Here is a 27,114-nt window from a genome sequence, read left to right as displayed (position 1 = left end):
ACTGGAAACTGATTACCTTTTGATTTCAAAGTGTAGGCTTTCCAGAAAATGGGTTTAAACCTGGATTCAAACTCCACCCCTTTGGGTGAGGAAATGAAACAGGAGAACTAACTGAAGGGTTGTTTAGTCTCCACTGGAACTGGCCTCAATACCCTAGCAGTCTGGTGTGTAAAACTTAACTCTGGTCTACTTTAGGGCTGTAACTACTTCTAGCTGCACACTGAAAACCCTGCAAAAGATGCAGGTCTGGGCACCCTAGCTCAGTCAGCATTTGAACCCTCAGAAGACGTGGCACAGGGTTGGCACCAACAAGCTCTAGATGACATTTATATCCTATTACTTTTCCTGACCCTAGACATCCCATGATGGGATGAAAAACACAAGACAAAACCCAAGAAGGCATTGAAAAATTCTCCAAGAAATACAGCTACAGCAACCAGAAAGACTGTGTCTGTGGAAGAACTACCATACCCAGTGTCTAGGCCTCCCACAGACCTGCAGATGTTTGGAGGTGATGTGACACTGAATAGGCCAGGTTTAATATATGCTTATCTGCTGCTTTTTCTTTCACAGGTGTCAGTGTTACCACAGGTGTGTGATGGTGCTGCAAACGAATTCTTGTAAGGTTTCTATGTTCTGGGACTCCCTGAGAAGAAAAGGGCTCTCTGAATGACAGACTCAGTGAGGTGGTGACTCACTGGGGTTTCATGCATGCTACTGATATTCCTGTCTCAGAAAAACACCATAAGAGGATGCTTTATTAAATTATCTGTTCAACTATTTACTTAGGCCCTGCTGATTTAAATTTTTAAAATAACTTTCTAAAAAGAGAAGGAGATACTGGTTCCTCAGCCAGCATTTCAGAGCCATCCATTTTACCCTCTGTCTTAATAATGCACAGTTCTCTCTTTTCTCTGGCTGATGGATAAACCCAAACACATAGACCAGAGGCTGGCACTGGGCTGCTGCTCCTTTACACATTCTTAAAAAGTAGCCTTCTGGTGTTTCATGTCACATTCTCACGATGTTTGAAAGTCTTCACCTCAGGCAGAATACGTGAAGGCCCATAAAACCTTTTGCAGTTACTTATCAAAAAAGCTTTACCAAAAGATCATCATAAATGCTTGGTGAGCCCTGGCTCTGCAGTGAATCATAGTTATGAGCTTGGCTGCATGAAACTGAGAATCTTTGATATATGATTCACTCTAGAGTTGTTTTCAGGAGAAGGCAAACAGTGTAAGAGTCTTCTGCCAAGGGGAGCATCTCAGTTCCTCAGATAAAGACTGATCTTCAGCAAACCAGAGGATGAACATCTTGGTGTGCTGAGAGCCAGCCTGTGCTGCCACAAAAACAGTTGTGATTGCTTTCCTTCCTGGTTGTTTATCTGGCACTTCAGTGAGGCACTGCTGGTCAGAGATGGACTAATAAGGAGGCAAGGAGGAAGGAGTCTTCTTCATAAGCCTGAGGAGAACTTGGCAGGGCTGGTTTGCACCCATCTGCTATAACCACAGGCATTAACCCTTTGGGAGGAAGACAGAGCAGTCTTACTGACCAGCTGCTCTGTAACAGAGAAGCCCAGGACATATTGTAGGTGTCAGAGGGCAGGATGGTACCAAGGAGCATGTGCTCTCCCTTTCAGAGTGGGGTTCAAATTGCCGATTAATCTAAGAATTGGCAGCAGAAAATGACTGTTCAGGTAAAACTTCCGCAGCAGCTGCAGACAAGAAACTGTTTTTTCATTAGAAATATCTGTAAGCCCCCATCACTGAACAGCCAGAACAGCTTTTATCATTCTAAACCAGTCACTTTACGAAGCAGCAAGACCACAAAGTCTTTCATCTTAAAAGCTCAGCAACAGAAACTTTGAAGCGGTAATGAAACGATGCAGATCTCCACTCCAAAAATTATAATGGTCCACAGGCAAATCCAAAGGCATCCCAGGAAAAAGAAGTTGTGTCTGAAAGTTGAGCTGAGACTTCTCTTTCTTGTAGCAGAAATAATCCCTAAACTGCCCTCTGTAGTATCTGCACAACCCCAGTTCTTACAAGATGCAGCATAAAGTGAAAGTAAAGACATTTCTAATAGCTCTAAAAATCATCTGAACCTCAGATAAGCTTCCAGATAGATTTTACGCATCTCACCAGGGCAGCAGACAGGCCACAGGGGTGACTCAGCACCACAGTGCCTAACATGATTCTATTTCTTCTTCATTTAGCCAGGAGCAAGATCTTTCCGGGTTTGTAACACTCAATACCAGCACAAATACCACATTCCCACATTTTTTCCTCCCATGAAGTACTAACATATTCTCTCCACCACGGCTCCCTGGTAACATATTTTTCCTCCCTGGGGAGCTGGGAGTTCCCAACAAAGGTGACAGGTCCACTGTACCTAGAATGGCTATGTATGGAAATGGCCCTCCCTTTCCCCAGACACCAACCAGGCTAAACATTGGGTGGGATGGGGAGCTGGAGATGGAGCTTGCCCCCAGGGGTCACCCATGGTCAGTGCAGCAGGACAGCAGCAATGCCCACCTCACTGGACCAGCAGCCATGCTGTCTCTTACAGACATAAGAGACCATGATGTATGTATTTTAAATTATGTATATTTCAGAAAGGGGTGACCTTTCAAGTCAAAAATTATAGTGCAGCACCCATGGGTTTCAGCAGGGCACAGTGACTACATATAACAGCCTCTACCCGGAGGGCAGCCCCATCCATCTATCCCAAAATTTTAGTCATGCCAGGGAGGATCCAAACTGCTACTCACCATCAACGGGGCTGAGGTAATCATGGAGATGTGCTGTGCTGGCTGCTCCGCCGCCCTGCATGAGGAGGTCCCCGTAGGGGTTTGGGTGGCCGGCCATCAGCGTCATTTGGTGGTAGTAGTCGGCGGGGTTGGCTCCCGGTGGTGGTGGGGGCAGCCCGAAGAGACCTCGTTCCTTCAGGTGCTCATGAGCCACTGTTGGAGCCGTAGGAGAGGAGAAAAACATGGGGAGAAGGTTCCCACTGCTATGTTAGACCCTGGTGCTGACGTTGGGAGGCCCTGTCTCCCCCCGTGCCCCCCGCCAGCCCCAGCCACACGGCTCCGTGTAGGGCTCTCGTGACGTGTGCTTGGGCGTGCTTCTGCGGACAAAAGAGACTAAGCTGGGGCCTCTGCATTCCTCTATTTCCGCAAATTTATAAACAATCTCTCGTTCCCCCTTCTAATAATCCTCCCGTTCGGACGCAGCCAGCACCCCTGGGAGGGGGGTAGAGGGCCCAGCTTGCCGGCAGCAGTAACCCTGTCAGCATTAACATCCCTGCCTATTAGAAAGGAAAGACAAATGCAGCCCAGTTCCCGATAGCAGCGTGAGGAAATTAAAGCCAAGGTCTAATGCATAGAGCTAGGTTTAGTGTCTGGCAGCATAAAACCATTTTGGCTGCCAAAGCCAATTACACTCACTTTCTCCCAGTTGTAATTTTTCAAACCTGCCTCCCCACCCGCTTGCCCCATTAACTTATTTACCACCGCCTTAAACAAAAAAAAAAAAAAAAAAAAAAAAGAGGAAAAGAAAAGCAACCCCAAACACAATGCCTTTATTCCACAGCAAACAATGAAACTGGCTTTGGAAGGAGAGGACGAGGCAGAGCACACGCACACCAGCCATCAGACCGCTCTGTGACGGGTGGCTGAGGGTTTGGATGACGTTTTAGGGGAGGGAAGAAGACACATGCATGTCCCCATCACTCTAGAGATGTTTTTTTAGCCACAGAAGATGGTTTTATGCTGCCAGGCACTAATCCAGGGGCCTTGTTGCTCTCTGGTGCACTTTGCTTTGCAGCAGCAAAGGGCCGCCTGCCCCTGCAGTAGCTTGGGAGTTGTTGGGGTTTGCTGGGTGCACAGAGACCAGGTCCCCAAACCTCAGCTGCTCCCTGGGCACTGAGCCAGCCACCTGCAACCATGTAATGAAGCTCTTCTGATGAAGCAGGGCATGACTTACACCTTGCCAAGTGCAGGCAGTGTCATGCATTTTCCCCTTTCCCTGCCTGGATATTTTTGTCCCAGTTCCCCAACACAAGGTCTGATGGGGCTCAGAGAGCATGATCACCTCTGCCTGCACCCAGTGCCAGCTCCTCATACACCCCTGCCTTCCACGAAAGCTGCTGCAGGGCAGCCTAGGGGTAAGAAGGAAAAAACTATAGCCCTTTTTCACTCTGGAGCCACCCTGACCACAGACATAAAGCCCAGAGGGGATAACCCAGTTGTCAGTCCCAGACAGGCCAGGCAGCCAGACCAACTGTGACCCTCTTTGGGGAAGCAGGGCTCCCAGTAGAGATGTAAGATCAGGGAAGCTCATAAGAGAGACAAGAGTGCTGCAGAAAGGAACGTACTTTAAGCAAAATATTTATAATATGATCCAGCAGTAATAGCTATTCTCACGCTCTGCTTTCTCAGTGCGATGATGCAAAACAAATGTGTAGTTAAAGGGGGAAAAAAAAAACCAAAAAGAAAAAGAGACAGCTCTCCCACTTCAGAGAGCAGCTGCAGAGCCTTTGCAGCTGTAAATCCCCGAGTTTTAGGGAATTTCAGTACTGATGAGCTACAAAATCGCTGCAGTACCAGTAGCACAGTGTCTTACCATCGGCGGGGCTGAGGCCCCTGGCAGCAGAGATGACGGAGAGTGTGGGGCTGCCGTGGACAGAGCGGAGGTAATGCTCCATGTGGGGTGCCACGTAGGGGTGTGGTGGGCTGAAGGGCGACTCGCCAGGCCCGGCTGGGTGCGGAGACAGGCGGATGAGGGAGATGTCGGAGATGACGGGACTGCCGCTCAGAGGAGGAGGCCTGGGAAGAAAACAGAGACATGCTGTCACTCACAGCCGCCCAGGGCGGGCACAGCTGCCTGCCACCCTTCTCTGTCCTGCCACACTGCCTCTGCCCATGAGAGAGGAGTTCAAGCACATATTGGAAAAAGACTCCCCTCTTGGCATACGCAGAGCCTGAAGTCCCCAAGTTTCCCACAGACAAGCACCTGTACTGCACTAAACATATATTTACGCAAGGTGGCTCACCCCAAAAGGGCTGCTGTGAAAACAAGTGTGAGCTGCTTTAGGTAGCGCCTGCATACACAGGCAGCACGGAACACACCCTGTGCTAGAGGTCCAACCCCTCTCCTTGCATGGGGATGCTGGCTACACAAAGATATTCGAGGCAAACTGGGGGTTTGCCAGCTCCCCACTGTCCCTGGGTATCCAGCTGTTTAGTGCTGCCATGTGCAGACAGAGCCCCAAAAAGGGCTGCCTGTGCAAGGATGCAAATGGTGCAAGGAGAATTTATGTGATCTTGAGCTGCGCTTTGCTCAACCCAGCACGTGCAGCTTGGCCAGCGCCAGCAAAGCAGCCCTCCCCTCCTGTGTCCATCATGGCTAGCACAAACCTCCTTGACAGGCTGGCGGTAAGGTTCAGAGGGCAAAAGTTCATGAGAGGTTTTACTACATGCTTTCTGGGGGCCAACTCTCTTAAATCCCTCAGATCTTCCTTGGGCCAAGTGCTACCTGAGAAAGAAGTCAGTGCACGCTGAGGGATTCAGCAGGTAACAAAAAAAAGTCACATGCATGTTTCAGTGCTTAAGCAGTTTTTTGAAGGGTGAACCACGATAGAAAAGAAAGTCAGCAAACTTCTTCCGGCCACGTGTCCTACTGTACCTTCCAGCCTTTTAGACAAACCGCAGAGGGTGCAAGGACAGGAGAAAAAGTTAGTTACCCTGACCAAAGAAGCAGAAAATCTGAGATAGACACCAAAAGAGGCAGAGCTGTCATTAGGCAAAACAAAAGAGCAAAATCTGCTTTGTATTAGCTCTCTCTGTACTCACAGACTGCTGGAAGCAGAGCTGTTGTTGACACACGGGTCACAGCAGGGACGGGAATCGTCCCTGGCTGGGTGCTCTAGCAAAGCTGAGGGAGATGGATGTGCACCCCAAGGGCTGCACCCTAGGCACAGGAGACAACAGGGGTTTGGAGGTCAGGGATCTGGAACGTGGGCTGATCTAAGAGAGGTTATTACAAAGGTCCTTCCCTAAGACTATCCAAATATGCCATTATATGCATATTATAGGCATGTAAGATCTGTCTCTCCATGCACAGACAACCACAAACACGATGGTCTGCGCTGTTTAGACATGCCTCCTACACCTCAGGATCACAGTCCCACCCTGTCTTATCAACAGTTTAGGTGCATTTTAATTTATTTGTAATTCTTGCATATCAACAAAACCACACAGAAATGTAATATAGGCTTTGCAGACTTATTCAGCAGTTTAATGAGCATGTTTGCCTTTGTTTGATCTTCCGCGTGTTTCTCTGTCTTTCTGATAAATTAGTAAACCTTGTGGCTTTTTGAACACTTTCTGCTGATGGGTAGTAAATTAAATGCCTTCTGAAATATTTATAGTTCAAAGTACTTTCCTGTAGCAATACACTCTTGTGGCTCGCTGGTGTGAAATACCAGGCAGTGAAAACCTATCAGATATAAAGGACTTGCCGAGGCGCACAGCCCCCGACACAGGTGCTCATCAGGCCCAGGCCAGGGTTTAGCTAGAGAAACACCCACCAACATCGACCCTGTTTTCTTTTACTATGCTGAAAGACAAACTGATGATGGCATGGGTATTTCAGACCTCGTAACCTCCCCACCTGTGTCGCCATGGCCTTCTGCTACCAAAATTATAGGGTGACCAAAGTCACTCTCCGGTGCCTCTCGCCATGACGTCAGCCGTGGTGGCGGCGAGCTCGGAAAGCTGCAGCTGAGGCCGCCGGGGCTGGTTTCTGTCGAGGCTGCTAATAAAGGCGGCCGAGCATGGAGCCGACCAATTTATTTCTACTGGGGAGGAGGGAGAAGTGAATCAAAGTCTCTGTTCCAGATTTAGTTTCAATTCATTTCTAATAATCTCCACCGCCTCATCTGGAAAAAATGAAACGGGATTAAAAAAAATGATGTCATTAAGAAAACATCTGACTAATTTTTCTTCTGACGAAGACTTAATATAAGTGAGGGGCGATGTAAATTAAAAGCAGCCCCAATCTTCCCTGGGCCACAGAGCCTGCCTTAATACATAAGCCATGAAAGAAGTTTTCTTACATATACAATAAGTTCCCTCTTTCATCAGTACTCACAGCTTCTCCCAAAAGGGTTGTGAACTTCTTTGATGCAGTCTTGGAACTATGTATTACCAGGTTTACGAGCCTTCAGAGCCTCTGCTGATCAAACTGTGAGGCCGACATCTAAAATGTGTATAACAATATGAAGGGTTTGCTGTTCATTTTCTCTGTGCTAAATTAGGCAGAAATGCTGGAGTCCCTCGGAACAGGAAAACCCCACCCTGTCCAAAGAGGTAACACTGGGAAAAAGATCAAGAATTCCCCCAAAATGCATGCAGCTGGTGTTTGAACATGAGGTTGGCCCTGTACACAAAGACTGGGCTGGGGAGTAGGCTGCTCCTTACAACTCTGCTTAAAGCCTGTCCTTGCTCACTGTTCCATCTGTGTACTATGAGAGCCATGCTCTCATCCAGGTCTGGCTCCTGTGAGCCCTCCCAGGGATCCCAGGCAGGGATCACTTCTCACTGTTGTACACCTACAGTTCTAGCAAAACACCATCCCATGGTACAGCACGTCCCAAAATAACGTGCCTTCTAGTAGCTGCCCACCAGGAACAACTCACTCAGCCAAAGGGATCCTCTGCTCCTAACTCCCCAAAAGTTCAATTTTTTCCTGCTTTTTTCCCAGTTGCATTATTTCTTATCTAAGCCCTAAGTCCCACATTGAGCCGTTGCATTGCCATTGCAACTACACGGTGAGAGGCAGCTGTAGCCTCACAGGTCTGCTCCTGGTGGCGAACCATCAGATCCTGGTCTTTAGAGGCAGTGGATAAGAGATGAAGCAGTGCTGGGGGAAGGCAACTCTCTCCCCATGCCCAGCTCACATCCAGGGTAAGTGGAACTCTCCATGCCCCAGACCCTGCAGCAGGACAATTTTCAGCTTGGTGTGGTGAACCAGCCCATGCAGCCATGGTGCCAGAGCTGCATTTCTCAGCCTGTCCATAGAGCTCCCTGCCCAGACCTCTGCTATCCACATCACTCCCCTTTTTCTTCCTGGATCCTATGGATGATGATATGACGAAAACATCCCAGCACCTGGGGGAGAGCTTCTGGCTTTGCTGAAGACAGTGCTGTAAAAATGTTGCCATCGGCAGTAGGATGAAGGATTTCACCTGACCGCATATATTTCTGGGGAAAGTGGGATTCTGTTTTTCAAATAGGCTAAGGGAATTGGGTGTCCAAACGCCATTAAATTTAATGTGAGCCAGGGGCCTGTGTTCCCTACGGTTCCAGCAAGAAGCCCAGGCTCTATAATTAATGCCCAGGACTTGTAGAGCAATTTACATCTCTGACAAAGCACGTGAGCCTGGATTCATTTCTTTCCCCACCCAGGAGAGGCTGTTCCTTCGCTGCTCTCTAACAGAGGGAGACACTGAGGTGTGGGAGATCCCTTAGATGGGATCCCATCTAAGGGCTGCAGAGCCTCATGGTGATGCTGAATGCATGCAAACTGCTGAAGGCTTTACAGAGCAGGTCTGCAGGTCCACCTGTGCCATGGATGACTGTCCTTGGAGAGCAGAAATCCTTGCCCTATTTACCTGGCTCCAGCTGCCTGCAGAGTAGAACTGTGGGGCAGTGGTAACATGTGGCAGTGGAGGAGCACAACCAGCAAACGCAGAGATACCATCATCCGAGATATGACACACACTGCTGGTGGGACACCCTCGTGGTTTCCCAGGACCTGGTCTCTCCTTAATGATTCTTCCACCGGGGAAAAGAGATCTGCTTAATTTTCCTGCCACTTGTTTTTGCTGAAAGGAGTGACAGCTCATCTGAAGCTCCGCAGCCTCATGCCAGAGTCTGGGGGTAGGACCTGGAAGTTTTCCTTTGAAAACTAAGGCAAAAAGACTTCAGGTTGTGGTTTTCAGAGGTAGAATCACCGTGTCCCTGTGTGTGCCCTTGGGGCTTGGCAGTTGCTTGTCTTTGATGTCATTGCTCAGAGGAGGTGTGTGTGTGCTGCATTCAATGCATCACAGCTGGATTCAGTGCTGAGAAAGAATCCTCGTGGTCCCATCACAGAGGAGCCACCTTTGAGGAACTGGGGCTCCTGGGAAGGTAAAGCCTCAGGGACTCGCAAAACCAGTGCAGGCTGCTATGAACAGGGCCTTGGGTGAGTTTTTCTCATCCTGCTCTCCCTCTGTGGACATGCACCACCAATCCCAAAATCTTGCATGGTGGAGATGTGGTAACATCTCATCTGGAACCTCTGCAAGGGGCACTCAGCAATGAATGTAACAAGTTAAAGAAGTTGCACATTTCTGAATTAACCTCCATCAGTTAAATAAACCCCAGAAAAATGGGGACAATCAACCAGCACTAATGTCCCATGACTAGTCTAAATTAATACTTAAGTGACAAATAAATTTATTTAGCTGAAAACAAAGGGCTGAATACTTTTCCATATGCTTAATGGAATATGGACATTTGAAGGCAATTGTTTTACTGTTCTATAAAAAATGCATAGTTGCTAAACAGACATGGAATTGAGGAACAGAGCTACTCATGAAGCGGGGTATCATAGCCTGGTAGAGTTTTGTTATAAGAGAAAAAGCTTTTGAAGCCAACAATCCAGTCTAAACCCCACATAAAAACACTTGCTTTTGTTTTGTTTTAAACAGAACTTCCTGGTCTAGTTTTCCAAGTACTGTGTACCCAGAATACCACCTAATGTTTGAAGGAGATGGAGGAGAGCCATATAGATGCCCCAAAAATGGACTGCTCTCACGGCAGACACCGTATGTATGGGATGCCAAAGCTGTATTCAACAGGAAACATAAAGTGCCTCAGGATTCATGCTAAATGATTCAGTCTAAACAGCTCTCACCAGCCCCTCAACTTCACATCTCTTTATTTCTGATTTAAAGTCCCTTACAACAGGAAGGGCGAGAGGTCGCAACAGTTGTGCCGTATCCTCAGGATCAAACCCCACGAGGTCCCTCAAAACAAGGTACCTTTCAGAGGTCAAACCTGGGCCACAACTATCAAATTCACATGGCATTTGATCACTCACAAAGATTTCCCTCCCTCCCATTTTTTCAGCTCGGAGAGCAGAGGATGTATGGAAGGAGCAGCACAGAGCTGCCTTGCAGCTGCCTCTCTCCCCCCAGCCACTGCCAGGGAGCGCAGGGCAGCCTGGTAATGAGGCGATGGGGAATCACTCGTGCTTCCCAGCTCTCCCAGCACTGCAACAAGCTGATAATTATCCAGTAAAGTGACTCGCTGCTCGAATATAAGGCTGTCGAATTGAAGATGCCAGCTTATGTGTCCCACTACAAAGAGATGGGGATGGGGACTCATGAGACATCAGTGATAACTCACAGCCCCTGCCGGGATGCTCAGCACAAGTAGTTTTATTTCCCCGCCCCCCACCCCCCCTCGTATCTTCTCGACTCTAAAGTAAGGTTAATAATTTTTTTCTCATATTCACAAAGATGAACAGATAGCAAATCAGAGCTACCTTTGCTAATTCAGCAATTAATGCTCTCCCTTATAAGAAGCTGTTACGGAGACTCTGAATCTGGACAAAAATTGTTACAGCTTGCCTGCAGAAATTTAACAGGCATGGTTCATGCAGCTCCTATTTTCTCTTTTCCCCTCAAACATATCTTTGAGGCACAGAAAGCATAAAAAATAATTGTAAGAAAGATTTTTAACAATTTAAAAAAATCTATTAAAAAAAGATATTTTTTAACAGCAAGGGCAAGTTCCCGTTGGATGGGTTTATGAACAAAACTGGTAAATTCAGCAAGACTGTATGACAAAAATGGATGTCCTTCTAAAAGTGCTCCAAGTTCACTGCAAGGTTTGGAGTTTCCATAGTATGAAATAGTAATTCCTCCCACTGTAGAAATTAAAGAGGTGAATCCTATGGCCAGTGTTGCCAATGTCAGATTACATACCTGTGGTAATTCCATTGGACCTTAACAGACACAGGTCTCTGAATATGAAATCCCTTAATTTTGAATTTATAGTTTGGGCAGTGCTTTGAAAAGGATTTAGGTAGATGCTATAAAAAATCCCACTCTGCATCCATTAGCAATCGTAGTTGTCATGACATAAACTCTAATCTTGCAGTAGTGAAGCCAAAGGAAACTCTGCCTCTGATGACAGGAGCAATAAGAACAGGTTTCCAGTGTGAATCCTCTGTTTTTCATCTACACAGTATCATAACCTAAGGCAGGTACAATATCTTAGCATTATTTTTCCCATCCCTTAGAAAAACATATTCAAGACTTAATGTAACTTCTAGTGTAGGAGGTAAGTTTAAAATATTTGCTCCAGGTAAGAATAAGAATTTTTTTCTTTCAAAAGTGAAAAAAAAAGGTAAATGTCTTTCATTTTTCCTTTTGAAAGATCATTCCATTTTCAAACATACCTGACATCAATCCTCAGTCTAAAATATCTAAACCCAAGAACCAATCAAACAAAAGATTTGATTTCACCCAATATATGAGTATTATTTTTTAATCAATGAAATCAAAAGTGTTTTGGTTTACAGCTTGAAACTTTTTTTCATCCAAATTCCACCATAAGTTAAAGTTTTTGAGCTCACAGGTTGTTGACAGCCTCAAGGGACAAGGGCAACTTCTGGAGGGAGCAAAGTTGGGAGTGTGAGTAGAGGAATTAGTTCTCAGATTAAAAGCTCTCCTAACCACATATGGTTTCTTATCGCATTTATGCTGCATTTACCACAACACAGGTCTAGTTTTGGCTGGCATTTGTAGCCACAACTGCAACACAACAACAATATCAATATTTGCTTTTAAAATGGAAGAAAAATGCAAATTTTTATAAGTAAGGTTGCCCTCCACTATACAACATACAAAGAAGCAAGACATCAAAGGTAGAAATTAGGGTTGATATGGGACCTTCAAACCCAAATCAAATTAGTGTCCTGGGAAGAGATCTTTGATTTAAGCTTAATAGTGGTGATTTTTTTCTCAGATTGTTTTATACTTAATCAGCCACACAACCCACTGTGCAGACATATGTTCCCGAAGCACATCAAAGCAAGTAAACATTCTGTTTCAGATCCTAATATCCTTTTTTATCCAATTATCTTACTTACATGATCTTTTAATTTAAGTTCTGAAAGCCCACCTTTTCACACAAGCTTTCCTTTAGCAATGGAGGTAGAAGGATGACCAGATCAGTTCTTGTGAGATACTCACCAAAAAACCCCACACAACAAATAAATCAAAGCACAGCAGATGAGTCTCCACGATAGTTTCTTGAGAGATTATTGATGAAAGCCTTCAGAGAAGCAGGATATTTTAAGAAGGGGAACTTCAAGGAAGGTAGCTGAGGGGGAGAGAGGGAAGGAAAGTGAGAGAAAAGGCACGAAGGAAAGCATGGATAGAATGCATGAGCCATTAAAAGGAGTTCAGTGACAAAGCTAAGGAGCAGTGCAAACCTAGAGGCATGTGAGCTTCAGGTTGAAACCAGCAGGCATGAGAACTTGATTCCAGTAGTCACTAAATTCAAGAGCTGGGATACCAAAACACTGCAGGCTCAAGGCTGAGAGGGATGAAGGGTGGGCAGTGGCATGGTAAGCTGGAGAAACAAGTAAGGTGGGAAGCAGTGGGGAAGGAGATGCAGAGAGGTGCAGACATGGACCAGATCCTGAGGGTAGAGCTGAGGGAGATCTGAGAGGACTGAACATTCGTGTGGGGATGTGGGAAATGGGTGTTGGAGAGATGTGTCGGATGTGACACAGCCATTTCTCTGCATCTGATTGTCTTCCCTTGGGACACATGTTGAGGATATTAGCACTTTCAAGTGAATACTTTGCTTGCAGCTGTGAAGACACTGGGCTTGGGAAAACAAATGGGAAGTGCATGTTTGTGGGGAAGAAACCTGAATTTTTGATCCTGCCCAGTGTCTTCTTCCTATGTTACTTTTGGGTGGAGGCTTCTCTCCCTTAAAAGGTAATAACATCCAAGTGCTACATTTACATTTAAAAGATATTCCTATAGTACTTCTGAGAAGTCTCTTTTCATGTTATGCCAGCACTAACCCACTGAAGAGAGGGCAAGTTAGTGGCAGCAACACCACAGCAATGGAGCTCATGGAAGAGTCCGGCAAACCATAAAAAACGCTTATTCATTCATTACACTTTAAATCTGCCTTGGCTCCATACCTGTCATATCCCAGAAAAGCAAAAAAAGACCATTCCTCTTCATCATGACTGTAATACAATCAACTGGCTGCAGCATTACTCTAACCAATGTTAACTAACAGAGTCTGTGTCTGACATCTATAATTTCATGTTAACAAATTAGGTAGACTCCTGCATTTCCTGGTACCTTGAATGCCCAAGAAGCTCATAACTTTTCTTTATATGCAAAATGTCAGGGAAAGGGCAAACAATGTTATGCCAGAAGACCATAGCCAAATCACTTGGTTGGAATGTGCTGTAAATCACGAGGTGAACGGAAAATGAATTTTTGTTCCAGGACAGCGACTTCCAGCATTAATGCTTCTGCTAATATGCTTCTTTTCTATTGGGAATGCCCTCTTCCCATAGTCCAAGGTCCTATAACTTAAATCCTATAGCTAAACAAGACGCCAAGGAACAAAAACCTACATCCAATTAATTACAAAAACCTGAAATGTCCTGCTTCTCTTTTCTAAAGTACAGGGGAAAACCACTGGTGTTCAGGCTTTGGACAGATGATGTGCTTGCTCTAAGCAGCAGCAAGCTGCCGTAACTAACTGGAAGTAACCAAAAAGCCATAGTTTACAAAGGGGAATAAAAAAAATGGGAACAGGTACAGCATAGATCTCTACAAAGCCTTTCCAGACACAGCAGTCAGAGGAGCTCTGTCTGTATATAGAGGTGATTGTGATAGCTGCACAGAAATACATCTCACACACACAGACACACACACACACATGCCAGGTATCTGCCTCTGGTGCATCACAGCACAAAGGAGGAAAAGACGTGTATTCCCATAATAACAAAGCTTTTGGTTGGGGCTCCCTGGGTTTTCTGCAGGAATTAATTTTACTGGCATTTGACACATTTTAAACAGCAACAGCACTCACAGTAACCTCCAAAGGGAAATATTCCTGAACAATATATAATAAATACATTGATTTCTAATAATAACCATCTGCCCTAAATCTTCTTGCTGACAGGTTTAGTTGGACCAAAGGCCCTTTTCACATCTACTTCATGACAGTTCCCATCACTACATAAAGACTTTGAAGTGCCCTAACGTGCAGTAAAATGCGAGATAACCTACGAAACTGTCAATATTTCTTCACTTCTAAAAGGAAATGCTAATGGCACTCAAAGAGCTCAAGATGTAATGTAAGATCTGATCCAGCAGCCTGGCTGATCTAACCAGCCTTTCCTTTGCTACAAGTATGCTGAAAAGCAAGCAATTACATGGTGAAGAGCAGAACTAGGTAAAAGTTTTTCACTGATATGACTGCAGGGAATAAACCCTTTTTATTCCAAACAAGCTTTTCGCTTGGAGGTGTCCTGAGTTTTCTGTACAAAATAGGAACATTAACAATAAATCAGCACTTCAACTTAAATTTCTTCTAACCTTAACCTATCATTTTTTTTTCTTTTCTAATTTTTTTTTTAAATCATTAGAAAGAAAGTGAATCTGAATGAAACACGAATGTTTTAAAAATTTGGGCAACATCCAGCTAGGATTTAATTTCCCATAAGGAAAAGATGAACACAATTCAGAGAAAGCAGAGTCTCTCTCCAACTGACTGCAATAACCAACCGGCATTTCTCTACCAGCCTGAAGTGTAAGACTGAGAAAGCCTCTATAGCAGGAGAAAGTAAATGCAATAAACAGAAACCCAGCCTTATGGTAAAACCCCAGCACTGCTCACTGCTCTGTACAACTTCAACATACTTAATGGAGCCAGGATGCTTCCCCCACGCCCCAAATCATCATCTCATGGTAAAAAAGATGAGGTGTTTTATATCTTCTCCACCACGTAACCACCTGAAATGCCTTCCTTCCAACACTCTTTTGCTCCCAGGTCTGTTGGTGTCACTGACTACAGCTGCTCTCCTATTCTTCCAATTTTTCAATGGCACAGGAAAATAGAATACATTTATCAAGGAAGGAATAGGGATCTGATGTTCCCCAGCTGTTTACTCCTGAAAGTTTACACTAGTGCTTTTCAACCTGTGGTTTGCAAAAGCTTTGGGAATCACTAAAACTCCTTCAGGGGCTGTGAAAGACAGCAAAAAAACCCTGCAATCCTCTTTTTATGAGCCAAATTCACTACACCACATTTAACAACTCTGCTAGAAAATTTTTAGGGAGGCCGTAGACTGTAAAAGCTTGAAAATCCCTCATCGACCCATGCTTCCCAAAATCAATAAAAATTACATACAAAACATTCTTAGAGTAATCCCTGACCACCACCCCAATCCATCCAGCACTCACTGACGTCAGCTAGTGCTGGATGCATGTGTGTTTTAGGCATCTCCTCTACGCTGGTGCAGAGGTAACCCCATCTCCCATGTCAGCAGCCCTGCGTACCTACAGCAATACCTCCTTCCCAACACCCTGCAATGGGAGACCTGCGGGCCTCATCTTTCATTCCCTTATCTCATGCAGCTATTCCTTATGCAGACACATTTCTGTATACAAATCCCATTATACTTGACCCTCAGTTCACCCTGTTTCCATTACAACGCTGTAGACTCAACCAGACTTGCTCCACTGCCAACTCTGTGCTGTCATTCCTTGCGCAGAGTGGTAATAAAGAAATCACTGTTTTAAGCTGACAAAGAACAGATTTCTTACTAAGTAAACACTGATGTTTTGGTAGGGAAATTAAGTTATAAAATTGTGTCTACAAAGGGAGACCATACAGATGGAGTTTGTTAAGAGACAGCAATACAGTCAACAGTGGTTAATTCAATTGCCTGCTACTTATCAGATTTTTTAAAAAAAAAGCTTATCCAGCTTTTGTAAATGCAAATGCAGAAAAGCATTTCAAAGAGCCGTTGTCATCGTAGCTGGAGAGTGATGTACACACGCACATGGCCTCTCGAGGCCAAAGAAGCCACCCTTGCGCATCCGCCGTGGCTGTGCTGGTGTCCAGTGGGTCTGGTGCTCTCCAGCCTGGCAGGAGAGGGGTTCTGAGAACAGACAGTTCATCACCACACCACCCCCCTGCAGTGGCTTCTGCCCTTAGTGCTGTGCCATGGCCTCACTTGCCCTGGCCATGGCTCTCTGCTGCTTCTCTGCCTGCATGGGGCCTCGCATCAATATTAGATACACCAGACCTTCCTTCGACTCAGGTTAAAACTGGGCACTAGGCTCAGCTGGGTAAAAGCAGGAAATTCAGGATTTCCAGTCATTAACTGATCCTTAAATTATCCTAACCTGACCTTAAATGTTGTATCTAGTTCCCAAAAGCGTCAGGCTGATGCCAAGTCCCCGGAGCTGTTTTTCTCCTAAATGCTGCAATGGCAGAGGCACAGCCATTCTTTACCCTCCCCTTTTCAGGGAATTGCAGATGGATTTGGGGTGCTGCCTGAAAAACAGGAGTTATTTTACAGCATCACTGCTGGCAAAGGCCCCCAGACATCCTCCTCAGCCTCACAGTTCTGGTGATTCTCCATACTGCTGACCCAGAAGGAGAAACAGGAGGATCCTCATCACTCTACAACCTCAAAAATCACCCTTCTTGCATCTCACCAAACACCACTTTATGCTCCTGTTGTGGCATTTAAGTGGTGAGAGGGATGAGACCTCCAGCCCCATTTCTACACACTCTCAAACTATGCAGAGCCAAGGAAGAGACAGCTGCTGTCTTTGAATGGTCAACTGCAGGTTATAGCAGTTGCTTTCCACAACAGCAGCCAAAGTCTGTCTGAGATGGTACTCTAGGTAGTCTGAATGAAACCTCAGTGCAATGGAGACAGTTTAAAATGACCACAGAGTTGTGGGGGTTTTTAAACATTTTATAGGGAAGGATAGAGAATATGATTTATTTTTTGCATAGGATAAAGTTCACTATGGGATTCAGCATGTTGCATGATGTAAAGTCTCAGGCGAGCCAAAAGGTGTTAACATTGTGTGCCCTTTAAATGATGCACTTATTCAGTAAAACGAGATGTGCTTAGGTTGGAACTATGTAAATACACTCATTTTATTAATATAAGGCAAAAAACTAAAAAAAGAGATATTGCTAGGTAATTAAGTCACCAAGTATTGGTTCTGTTTAAAATTCAAGAGAAGGGATATTAAACATACTCAAATTTTAATGAAAACATTTGAAGCAATTTTAATAATTTAGCACAAAATATTATTTAAACATTTCTCTCTGGTTTTTGAAAAGGCAAACAGGGCCATTGTACTGTGGTCTGGAAATGAGAAATCAGAACTGCTTAGATGCAGTGGATTGCTTTACCTGTTTTAGACAACACAATGGCAAACTGCAAATCAAAGCTATGCTGAAATCCCAGCAGTGAGGTTTTCCATGTGGTAGCAGCTTTTGAAAGTCCCATCAGTCATTTTTTGCACCTTCAAGTACCTTTTGCAGCCCAAATTGATTTCAGTGGGGTGTAAGCTCCCACATATATTCATTGTAAGAGTAGGCTGCTGATGGTATTTTGATATCAAATACTTCTGTCTCAGAATTTACTTTGAAAATAGGACTTTAAGGTCCTGCACTTTGCATGTTTGGTTTTTTTTTTTTATTTAACTGTATCTGCCGCTTGATTTGTTAAAATAAGTAAAGGATGGAATAGGTGAAAATAATGTGAATTTTTAAAATACTTTACAGTTTAAATAATCTACAGTGTTATTAGTAACCAAGGAAATCCAACTATCCAGATCTGAACTGCTAATATTCACAATTCCTTTTTGCACATCACATTACAGTACAAGTTTTAAAGCTGTTCATAATCTAATAGGAAAATAATTTCTCTTACCCAGCATGCAGTACACATTTGGTACTCATGAAAGCTGTAGGATTAATCAACCATTCATGCCTGCTATAAAAGAACTTCTAGCCAATAAAAAAAAGGTACAAGAATGCACAGGCTATTTTCTAAGGTCAGTCAGAGTATCAGAGGGACAGAGCGAGTGCAAGAAGAGTTATAAGGACCTATTGGTATGAGATAAACTTTTAATTACAAAAGTCCCACTTGAAAGCTCTCATTCTGCTGTTCAGTGATACAGCAGAAAATTTTGATGAGCCAAAAATTAACATCAAATGCAGCCCATGCTATTGTACCCACGGATTTTTACCAGATTCTCTGGCTATACCATGTCCATCTTCTACCTTCAGACTTCAAGAACAGCTTCTAAAAGTCTACAGTTTCATTAATCAAAGATTTGCTCCTGGATGCCAGTGGCTCTTTCAATTGAAACTCAAATTTGATCAGGGGAGTGCAGACCATGTAGGCAAGGAGATTAACGTCCAGCCTAGCTTTCACCCACTGAGGATGATAACAGGAAGAGGAGATTAGACTGAGACCTTGCACTGGTAAGTAAGGAAGACTACACACATACAACTCATGTACACACAAATCCTTACTGCACTGGAAATTCACAGATTGCAGCAATTTCGCTGGTGAGCATGTGAACCACAAAATTGCCCTACCTGGGAGAAAAGCCACCAATGAACACGGAGCTGGAAGGGCTGGGGTTGGGTTTATGAAACACAAAGCAATGAAGTCAATCACAGCAACCAGTTCCTGGAAAAAGGCCAGTTTGGCAATGTGATCAGAAACCAAAAGAAGGAATAGAAAACCACTGCATCTAGTGCAAGATTTTGGAATGAAGCACAATCTACTCTTCAGTGCAGGTCACCTCAAGGAATTTTCTATGCCTCAGTTTGTCCCATTTACTCATGGAGTCACCCTAGGTAAGGTCATTCACCCAGTATGCTGCACCAGAGTGACATTCCTGAAGCAATGTGACATCTGTGCAGAAAAGGCTAAGTCTCTGCTCACCATCCATACTTATCAGAAACTGTCACACAATTCACCAGAAATGCGAATCCTGCTCTGCAAGCAAGGAGAAACCAGGATGATAGGATCCTGAGGTACACCAGGACTTGAAGGGAATGAAGTTACAGCTCACAGAACTCTACCTTCTTCACATTTGGCAGAAGCCGGCTCGTAAAAAAACAAACAAACAACTCTTTGAAGAGTTTCTTATTCTTGTGGTAACACTCGTCTGGGCACTGACAGGATTCAAACCAGACGCGGTCGAGGGAAGTCTGGAGTCATACCAGGTTTAGATCTCACATGCCAAGAGAGGTCAAGACCTAGCCAGGCCTTGAATTGATGACTTGCAAAGAAAATCCCAGGACACAGAGGAAGTGGTGTTGGTGGGAGAGTGCCTTTCCCTCTGAGTCATTGGGAAACACCACGTGATGATACTCTGGTGAGGAATATGAAGTGGCTGTCATTCCTATCTGCTAAAGTCCCAAAGGCCACTGTATTTGTCCTCTGTAAAGGTCCTGTGGAACTCTTAAAAGACATAGTTTTAAAATACCTAACTGGCTAAATTCCATTTTTGTCTCTGGTCATCACATCCCCTGAGGGAGGGTTTGAATTTCTCTAACTTAGCCTAAAAAATGGTTTGGTTATATGTGCATGTACTATATATTTTCCAAAGATGGACTTTGGAACTTTACTATTTTTTCAAGAGAATAAAGTGGTTTGGGGTCTGCTGACACTGATTTCATTATGACTATTTCTCTATTTAGAGGCTTCTACTGGAAATAACATACAAATAGGTAATAACTAAGCGTTAACATGTACCAGACAAAACTTTGCAGACAAGCCAGTGTTCCTAAGTTCCTAGCAATACTTCTTACAGAGATATCAGTTGGGGTGGAGGACTAGGAAAAAAGGGAAAACTAGAAATAACTTTCATATAATTTCTCCCCTGGGAACGAACTGCAAAATCTTTCTCACTGGTCTACAGATTATAGAATTATTCATCCTGACCTGGTTCCTACAACAAACTAATTCTCATGCTGTACTATGATCCCCAAGAGATGCCATCACAAAATGCATGCCTTTTGATCAGGGTAATACAGCAGCAAAGATCTCATTTCAGTCACTCCCAAAGAACTGAAAACATCACTGGCTTGAGGGTCTTTTCAAACAAGCAAACCTGAGTGGTGATCAGTTACCCAAAGGAGCACCTCAAACACCGCTAATTCCTTGAAAATTTGCTCTTCCTAGGAAGCAAACACAGAGACATTTTGTCCACACAGTAACTTAGGTGGTTAGGCTCCTCTAAATTGGACTGTTTGACGCCGGTTTTGGGATATCTATGATGATGCTGGACTCCCAGCAACACTATGGGGAAGTAACCACCACAGCTCTGGAGTCTGTCCTCACCTTGATTTCTACTTTGCAAAAATTGTCTAAAGAAACATAACTGAAGTCTTTAATGAGAATACCAGCAAATAATTCATTACTGTAACAGATCTGAAGTCAACAGCCAGGTCTAGATCAGCACAAGAAAAATTGCTAATATTAACTATTTTTACAGCAGAAATACACAAGCAGGATTAGTAAAAATTTCTATTCCATGGTATCTTCAGAAGAACACCTCTCTTCAGGACAGTATGCAAACATGCATTTAAGTTCCTCTAAGTCAACAGACCTAAACAGGCATTTCTAATTAAGCATATACTTACATGTTTTCCTAAATAAGAAGAGGTTTTACAATGGTTCTGTAGCCTAGACTACTTTCTTTGTGACCCTTTGTATCATCGGCTCATCATTTCTTTTAAAATGTCTTCTAGAGATCTTCTTGCTAATCCTCATTAGATTGATCTTCCTTTAATTTACTGATTTGATGACTGAATGCATTAATTCCTTCACCACCCTATCATTCTAGACTCCGCTTTCTCTCATCTACAAAGCAGTTTTCTCTGGTAAAATATCGCACTGCACTTGAATGAGGATGAAAGACGGCATATGAAACCAAGTGAAGACAAATAGCCTCAAATAAGAATGAGTATGGAAGAACACTACCCTAATGCAGTAGCAAGCTTGAAACCTTCCTATTTTTAATTTATTAACCACACTCTGGTAGACTGTCCTCTACCAGTGGTACTTTGGGATGTGTGTTTACTCTGAGGGATCTTAAGAAGCTTTCAGATGAAGCAGTCAAGCAGCAGGTACCATGTCTATGGCAGCTGGTTTTCAAATCAAAAGCTAGGGGCAAGAGGAAGAATAAGACAAATTCTTCTCCAGGATACTTTTATAGGATAAGTAGAAAAATATTTCACAGGCCCTTACAGGATTTAAGAACACACATTTATTTCTCTAAGAAACAAACTCAAAAAGCTGAATGTGACTGCATTTCATACAGCCCTAACATATTTTTTCAGTTGTGCCTGACTGCACCCAGGTGCTGTTATAAGTGACTTGGGTTTGTGTATGCAGGGTAGGGAGAGGTGTAATAGGGGGATAAGATGAGTTGTGGCAGGAAGAAATACCTCTGCTGTGAGGAGGCTGCCTCTGTACAAAAGGAACACTGGTACACCACTGCTTTCATAGAAAGGGCAGGAGGTCGTGGTGGAGCCTACCTCTCACATTTAATCTAACATCGGGTGCTCAGCAGTGGGGAGACCAAGGTGCAGGTCCTTCTGCTGCCCAGGGAGTGGAAAAGGATAGCTCCTACCATCCTCTAAGGTGTCCCCCTTAAGTATCAGCTTAAAAAATCATCAAAAGGCTCACATTCTCCTGATTTGCTATCAGCTACCACGATCAATTCTATCAAAAATCAACCCCACACATGCCAATAAAGGGAGTGCAGGGAATGCAGTAAACTTGCTCTTGAAGTGGAGCCTGGCCAGCTGATATCATCTAAACCTTGAATATGGGTTTTTTTCCATAGCACATCCTCCCACAAGATTTGCCATGTGCATGCTCCAACAACAGAGAGGAGACAAGGTAGAAAACACAACCCATTCATCCTACAGAAGCTGCACAACCTGGACATAGTCACTGGATTCCAAGCATGCACAAGCCATCTCATTAATATGTTTGTGTTTCTTAAGTCCACTCCATCCATTCTATTAATTTTTAGGTACTTAACTCCTTTAGTAGAGTTGGCTTTAGTGTCCTGAGTTTCAGTGGAGGTTGGAGGAGTTTGACATAAACTGTGATGTTTGAAAAAACCCACTGAGCCTTTGCATTAGCAGCACTTGACAAGCCAGCTCTAAGAGTCAACAGTATTTGGAAACCCACAACACCCACTTTCAAATATTGTTAGCCAGACCCAATACAGTGAGATTTATGATCTGACCCTTGAGAAATGCTCTGAATTTTAGCTGTTAGTTGTCTATTTAATATATCACTGGTGAAACATAAAAGAATGGGAAAGAAAAGCCTCTAAGGCAGAAAATTGTGTAAAATCACAAATTCTCAAAATGGTCTGGCATAGAAAGAAGAAAAACATACATACGTGGTTTAGTGTCAAAGCCAGGGATCTAGAAAGCCCACTTAAATGCATGCACTCCCTCAGGAGTGCTGTGCAGATCTGAGATTTGCCAGAGTAACAGCACCCAGTTCTGCCCTTTGGTTTGTGCAGATGTGTCTGCACGGCATCAGCCCCACGCAGGGTATGCAGATCCACAGTTCTGCCAGATAGGGTCCTTTTTTTTATTAGTATTATTTTTTTTAACTTTCCCCCAGCCATCTGGGTGGTCTGAGAATCAGATCCGAAATACCTAGGATCCCTCGAACCACATGTTCTAATCCCAGCAGAGTTGACTCAGTCCTTCATCCATCCAGGGTAAATTGACTTCTCTGCTCTTTGCTGCGTGGGGGGAACTTTTGGATGAGATTTGAAAATTTCCGCTCCGTATGGACATTAAAAATCCTACATTTTTTCTGCCAGTATCACAAGCCAGCATTCCTGCCATTAGTTTTTATCTCTCAGCACCTTGTGTGATTTGTTCCCCTTGGCCACTGATAGCTGGGAATCCAGATTAACCAGCACCTGAAAAGGGATGTGCCACAGGCTTCATTCCACAAGCCAATGGGATGGATGGGGTTTGTCCATTTATCTTCACACACACTGGAAGGATTTCAGAGAAACACAGTGAAAATGAGGAGGCTGAGCAGACTGATATTTGACTATATGCTGCAGGCTGCAGCCTAGCCAGAGAAGGGAGGAAGGATATGACAACATGCAGCAAATATCTGCTGGGACGTGTTACACAAGGAGGTGTGCTAGGAGCAGGAGGGTGAAATTCAGGGGGAGAAAAAATGGAGGGTCGACCAGGAAGGTGAATTGTATGGAGAGCTTTATATACTGAGAAAGGATTTGCTACAGGATAGAGTAAACGTTCAACCAAGAGATACAAGACCAGAAAGGAGTAACCCACACACCCTATGCTGTAAAAGAGAAAGTGCTACAGAGAAGCAAAACACCACAACAGGTCCCATCAACTCGTCTTCATGACTGTAAGAAGCTGGTGAGAGGTGAAATGCCATCTAGAGAGGGGATTTATTTAGGATTAAGAAAAAGAAGAGGCCAGGAGGGGCAGTGCTCCCCATTTAGCTGAGAGAAAATGTGAGAAACAAATTCAGAACACTGGAGTTTAAAAGGTCAGGAAGTTGGCACTGAACATTTATCCATTTTCACAGATGCTGAAAGCAATGGAGAACGGGCAATCCTATTGAGATAGCTTCTGAAAGACACGCACTCTCTGTTTAGAAACTCTTTAGAAAGCAGCAGGAGAAGTGAGTTCAAATAATTTTTTTTCTAAAGCACAAGCTTAACAGTGGATAAGGTGGAAGCATGAAGTCACTTTTAATCTACTATAAAGTGAGGTAAGCAAAGGGATTATCACTTAAGACTCGTTGACATGAAGCTCTGAGAATGACATTTAAAAGCAATGGTGGATTACAGAGTGACATCATATTAAACGAACACATGCCAGAGGTTTACATAAAAGACCTCAAAGATCATGCTTTTGTTCTCAATACTAAAACCTCTTAGCCATTTTTACACTTCTGGTGGTGATTAGGCTAAATTAGAGCTGTAGTTTTTCACAGCACCAGCAACTTGGTGGCCCAGATCTTTACTAAGTACTGTTGGGCACGACTCCATCTGAGCTCACCGAGAGCCTCACTCCAGTGCAATGTCACCAGCGTTCAGCAACTGAAGATCCAGCCCAAATGTTTCTAAGTCCGGTCTGCATTTCATTGCACAGTTTAGTGACTCTGAATCCTGAAGTAACTCTGGTACTTGAGGTTTGAGTTATTCAAAGTATTCTGAAGGCTGTTTAACTAAACACACATGAGGAAAATATCCTGAATTTAAGGAACAGCATAGATGTGCAGATTTCTCCCATAGTGGAATATGCGTGAAAACTGCTAACAAGGTTCAAAAGAGAAAGCTGTGGGGTTCTTTGTTTGATTGGTTTTTTGGTTTGTTTGTTTTTTGGGTTTTTGTTGTTGTTTTTGTTGTTTTTTTGTTGTTTTGGGTTTTTTGTTTATTTGGTTTTTGTTTTGTAGAATAGTTTATCAGATTGGAAAAGCCTACAGAAACATTCTATCCCTGATGAGTGTTTTTGATTATGCCTGCCCCATTTTCAAAAGACCTGATCAGCCTGTCCTCCCAGTGAGGCCAGAAGATGCTAAGTGTGTACCTTCTCAGTTTCTGCACAGGTAGGCAGCCCTGTGGACGTCTTTCCTTATGTTTGAAAACATGCTACAAGCCCAATGTGGGAAGCCAAAGGAGCTGCAGACTACCTGACTTTTCTTAGCTCTCAGAAGGGCAAGTATTACCGTGGTGGCATTTTAAAGATGAGAAAAATACAGCATAGATGGAATTAAAGTTATTTCTCCAGCTCCCAAAGCATGACAGCAGCAGCCCAGTATTTAATCTGTGGTCTCCTGGAGATGGATCAAGTGACTGTCAAGTATTAATCCTGGTATTGACAATCCCCCAAATCACCTCATGTATGTTACCAAAGAGCCACCTAAAAGCAACACACTCCTGCTAATTACAGACCAGGGAGAGGTCTGAACCAGCCTTCTGGATGGGATCAACCTCTGTAAACCATTGAAAACTCACACATTCTTATTTTCTTAAATAAATAAAATAAGCATGTGGGAAAGAAGGGGACAGAATAAATTGGATGTGGGAGCCCCCAAACCTGTTTCCCAAATGAGCAATGCATCTATTTGGTGAAAGTCGTAAAACTTTGCAAAACACATAAGAAGGCCTCTCTGAGCAGCTGTTTGCTTTGACTCCAGAGGGAGCTTGCTCTGTCTCCTAAGCAGCACAGAACCATCAATCACAGCCTGCCAAAGATTTTCTACTCCAGTAGCAAAGTAAATATGAAAACACACAGGTTTTATTGGCGTGTACGTTCTGGGGCTCAAACAAGCGGCATCCTTGCTGCAGGAACAACCTCTACCAGGGGTCCCATCCCAAACTGCATGTTGGGATCCCAGCTGCTGCCTTGCAGGAGCTGTGTCCCATGGAGGTTAACTAAAGGCACTTTATGCATGCCCAATAATATATAAAAGCGGCTCCAAGAGCAGTGCAAACAGCTCCTCTCTGCCATGGAGCCATGAATCCCATGGACGGGATGATGGAGAGACCCCAGCAGAAAATGAGGAGCAGCATCAGGTAAGCCCTGGCAAGGCTCATCTGAAGTGTTGTCAGGGCCACAGAGCACTCAGAAAATTTCACTGCAAAACTCCAACACGCCTTCACTGCGTGCATTGGAAGGGAGATTTTTCGAAGGATTTCTATCTGAAAAATTGATGGGGGTTTGTGTGTGTTTCTGTAGAATGGGAACAGCAAAAGGCACATCTGTGACAATAACAAATTCCAACTCTAAAGTAGGAGACACACTGGTGTTTCTAAAAGCAGTTATAGGATGATGATGATTATTTTTTGTATGGCTAAACAACATATTTTCCCTTAACCCCACTTGGCCTCCCTTGGCTGAATCTCACAAAAAACAACAACGGAAAGAGAAAACCAGCCTGAAACAGATATTCAATATGGAAAATCTTGGGTTCGACATTAAATTTGGCAAACTGGTAAACACCTGAGACATGGTCTTGTTATGATGAAAAGTTCAACAGTCACCTTGCCTTACCTGTGAATTACTCTGCCTAAACAGCTTGGGAGCATTGGAACTGGTCCTGAAAAGGTATTCTGTAATTTTTAACATAGTAAAAACAAAACAAACTTCAATAAGGAGGGGTAATAGGATCAGATAAAGAAAAAAAGTGTAGGCTGGATATCAGGGAAAATCTGTAATATAATAAGATCTCAGGGAAATGGAGGAAGATCCCTGATTAATGAGATAAAAACCCTACCAGAGGGAAATAAGGGCAACTCCACATTATCATGAAGATGGAGTCTTCTCTATGTTTAGGTCTTTGGGACAATTCAGTCCTCATGAAAGCCATGGGATTTGTGATTATCAACCAAGGGGTTTTTTTCTACTATTTTTATTTGTGGTCAGAAGAGCAACAACAATATTTTGTTAATAAATAATGTCATAACTGCATCCTAAAACACCACCAGGATGTTGGTAGAAAAACAAGGTTGCTTTTGTTTGTTACACTGTGTAATGCCTGATGGGTTTTAACCACAGTTTAGGAGCTACTGTTAAAAAGCTTCTTGCTGAGTCAAGCCTAGGCATGCTGTTTACAAGGGTTAGCCCCCAAGGCTCTTGCATTGGCACGGACTTTTAAGCTGAGCTAAGTAGTTTTTAGCTATTTTTTTGTGTTTTAAAAAAAAAACTTGAGTGTAGCTGAGCACACCAAATAGTGGGGAGTGGAAGGGAGCTATCAGTAATCACCTCCGATATCTGCCAGGAGCTTTCCTCTGGAGTCAAGGGCTTGGTCTTGCAAAGCTGACACTGAGTCCCCTTAGTTTAAAGTAGATGGGAGTTGTTGCAGAGACCAGGCCCCAGTGGTTTTTCTGAAGAAGTTCACTAAAATACAAAATATCCTTTTTGTTCGAAAAGAACCT

The 27,114-nt window shown here is 43.8% G+C and overlaps 1 protein-coding gene across 1 annotated transcript in view; it reads right to left on the bottom strand.

The window, feature by feature from the left end:
- Positions 1–27,114, bottom strand: part of GLI2 (GLI family zinc finger 2) — a 192,952-nt gene that overhangs the window by 36,940 nt on the left and 128,898 nt on the right. Inside the window, exons 4-5 of the mRNA XM_050340169.1 lie at positions 4,623–4,825; positions 2,771–2,962 (exon numbers count right to left, since the gene is read on the bottom strand). Of these exons, the coding sequence (XP_050196126.1) occupies positions 2,771–2,962; positions 4,623–4,825 (395 nt within the window). The remainder of the gene's footprint in view (positions 1–2,770; positions 2,963–4,622; positions 4,826–27,114) is intronic.

Source organism: Myiozetetes cayanensis, unplaced genomic scaffold (genome assembly GCF_022539395.1).
Source record: "Myiozetetes cayanensis isolate MyiCay16 unplaced genomic scaffold, myiCay2020 scf9, whole genome shotgun sequence".
Classification (NCBI taxonomy): domain Eukaryota; kingdom Metazoa; phylum Chordata; class Aves; order Passeriformes; family Tyrannidae; genus Myiozetetes; species Myiozetetes cayanensis.
Note: the sequence above shows the minus strand (reverse complement) of the source record. Positions and strands in the feature narration are given on the sequence as shown.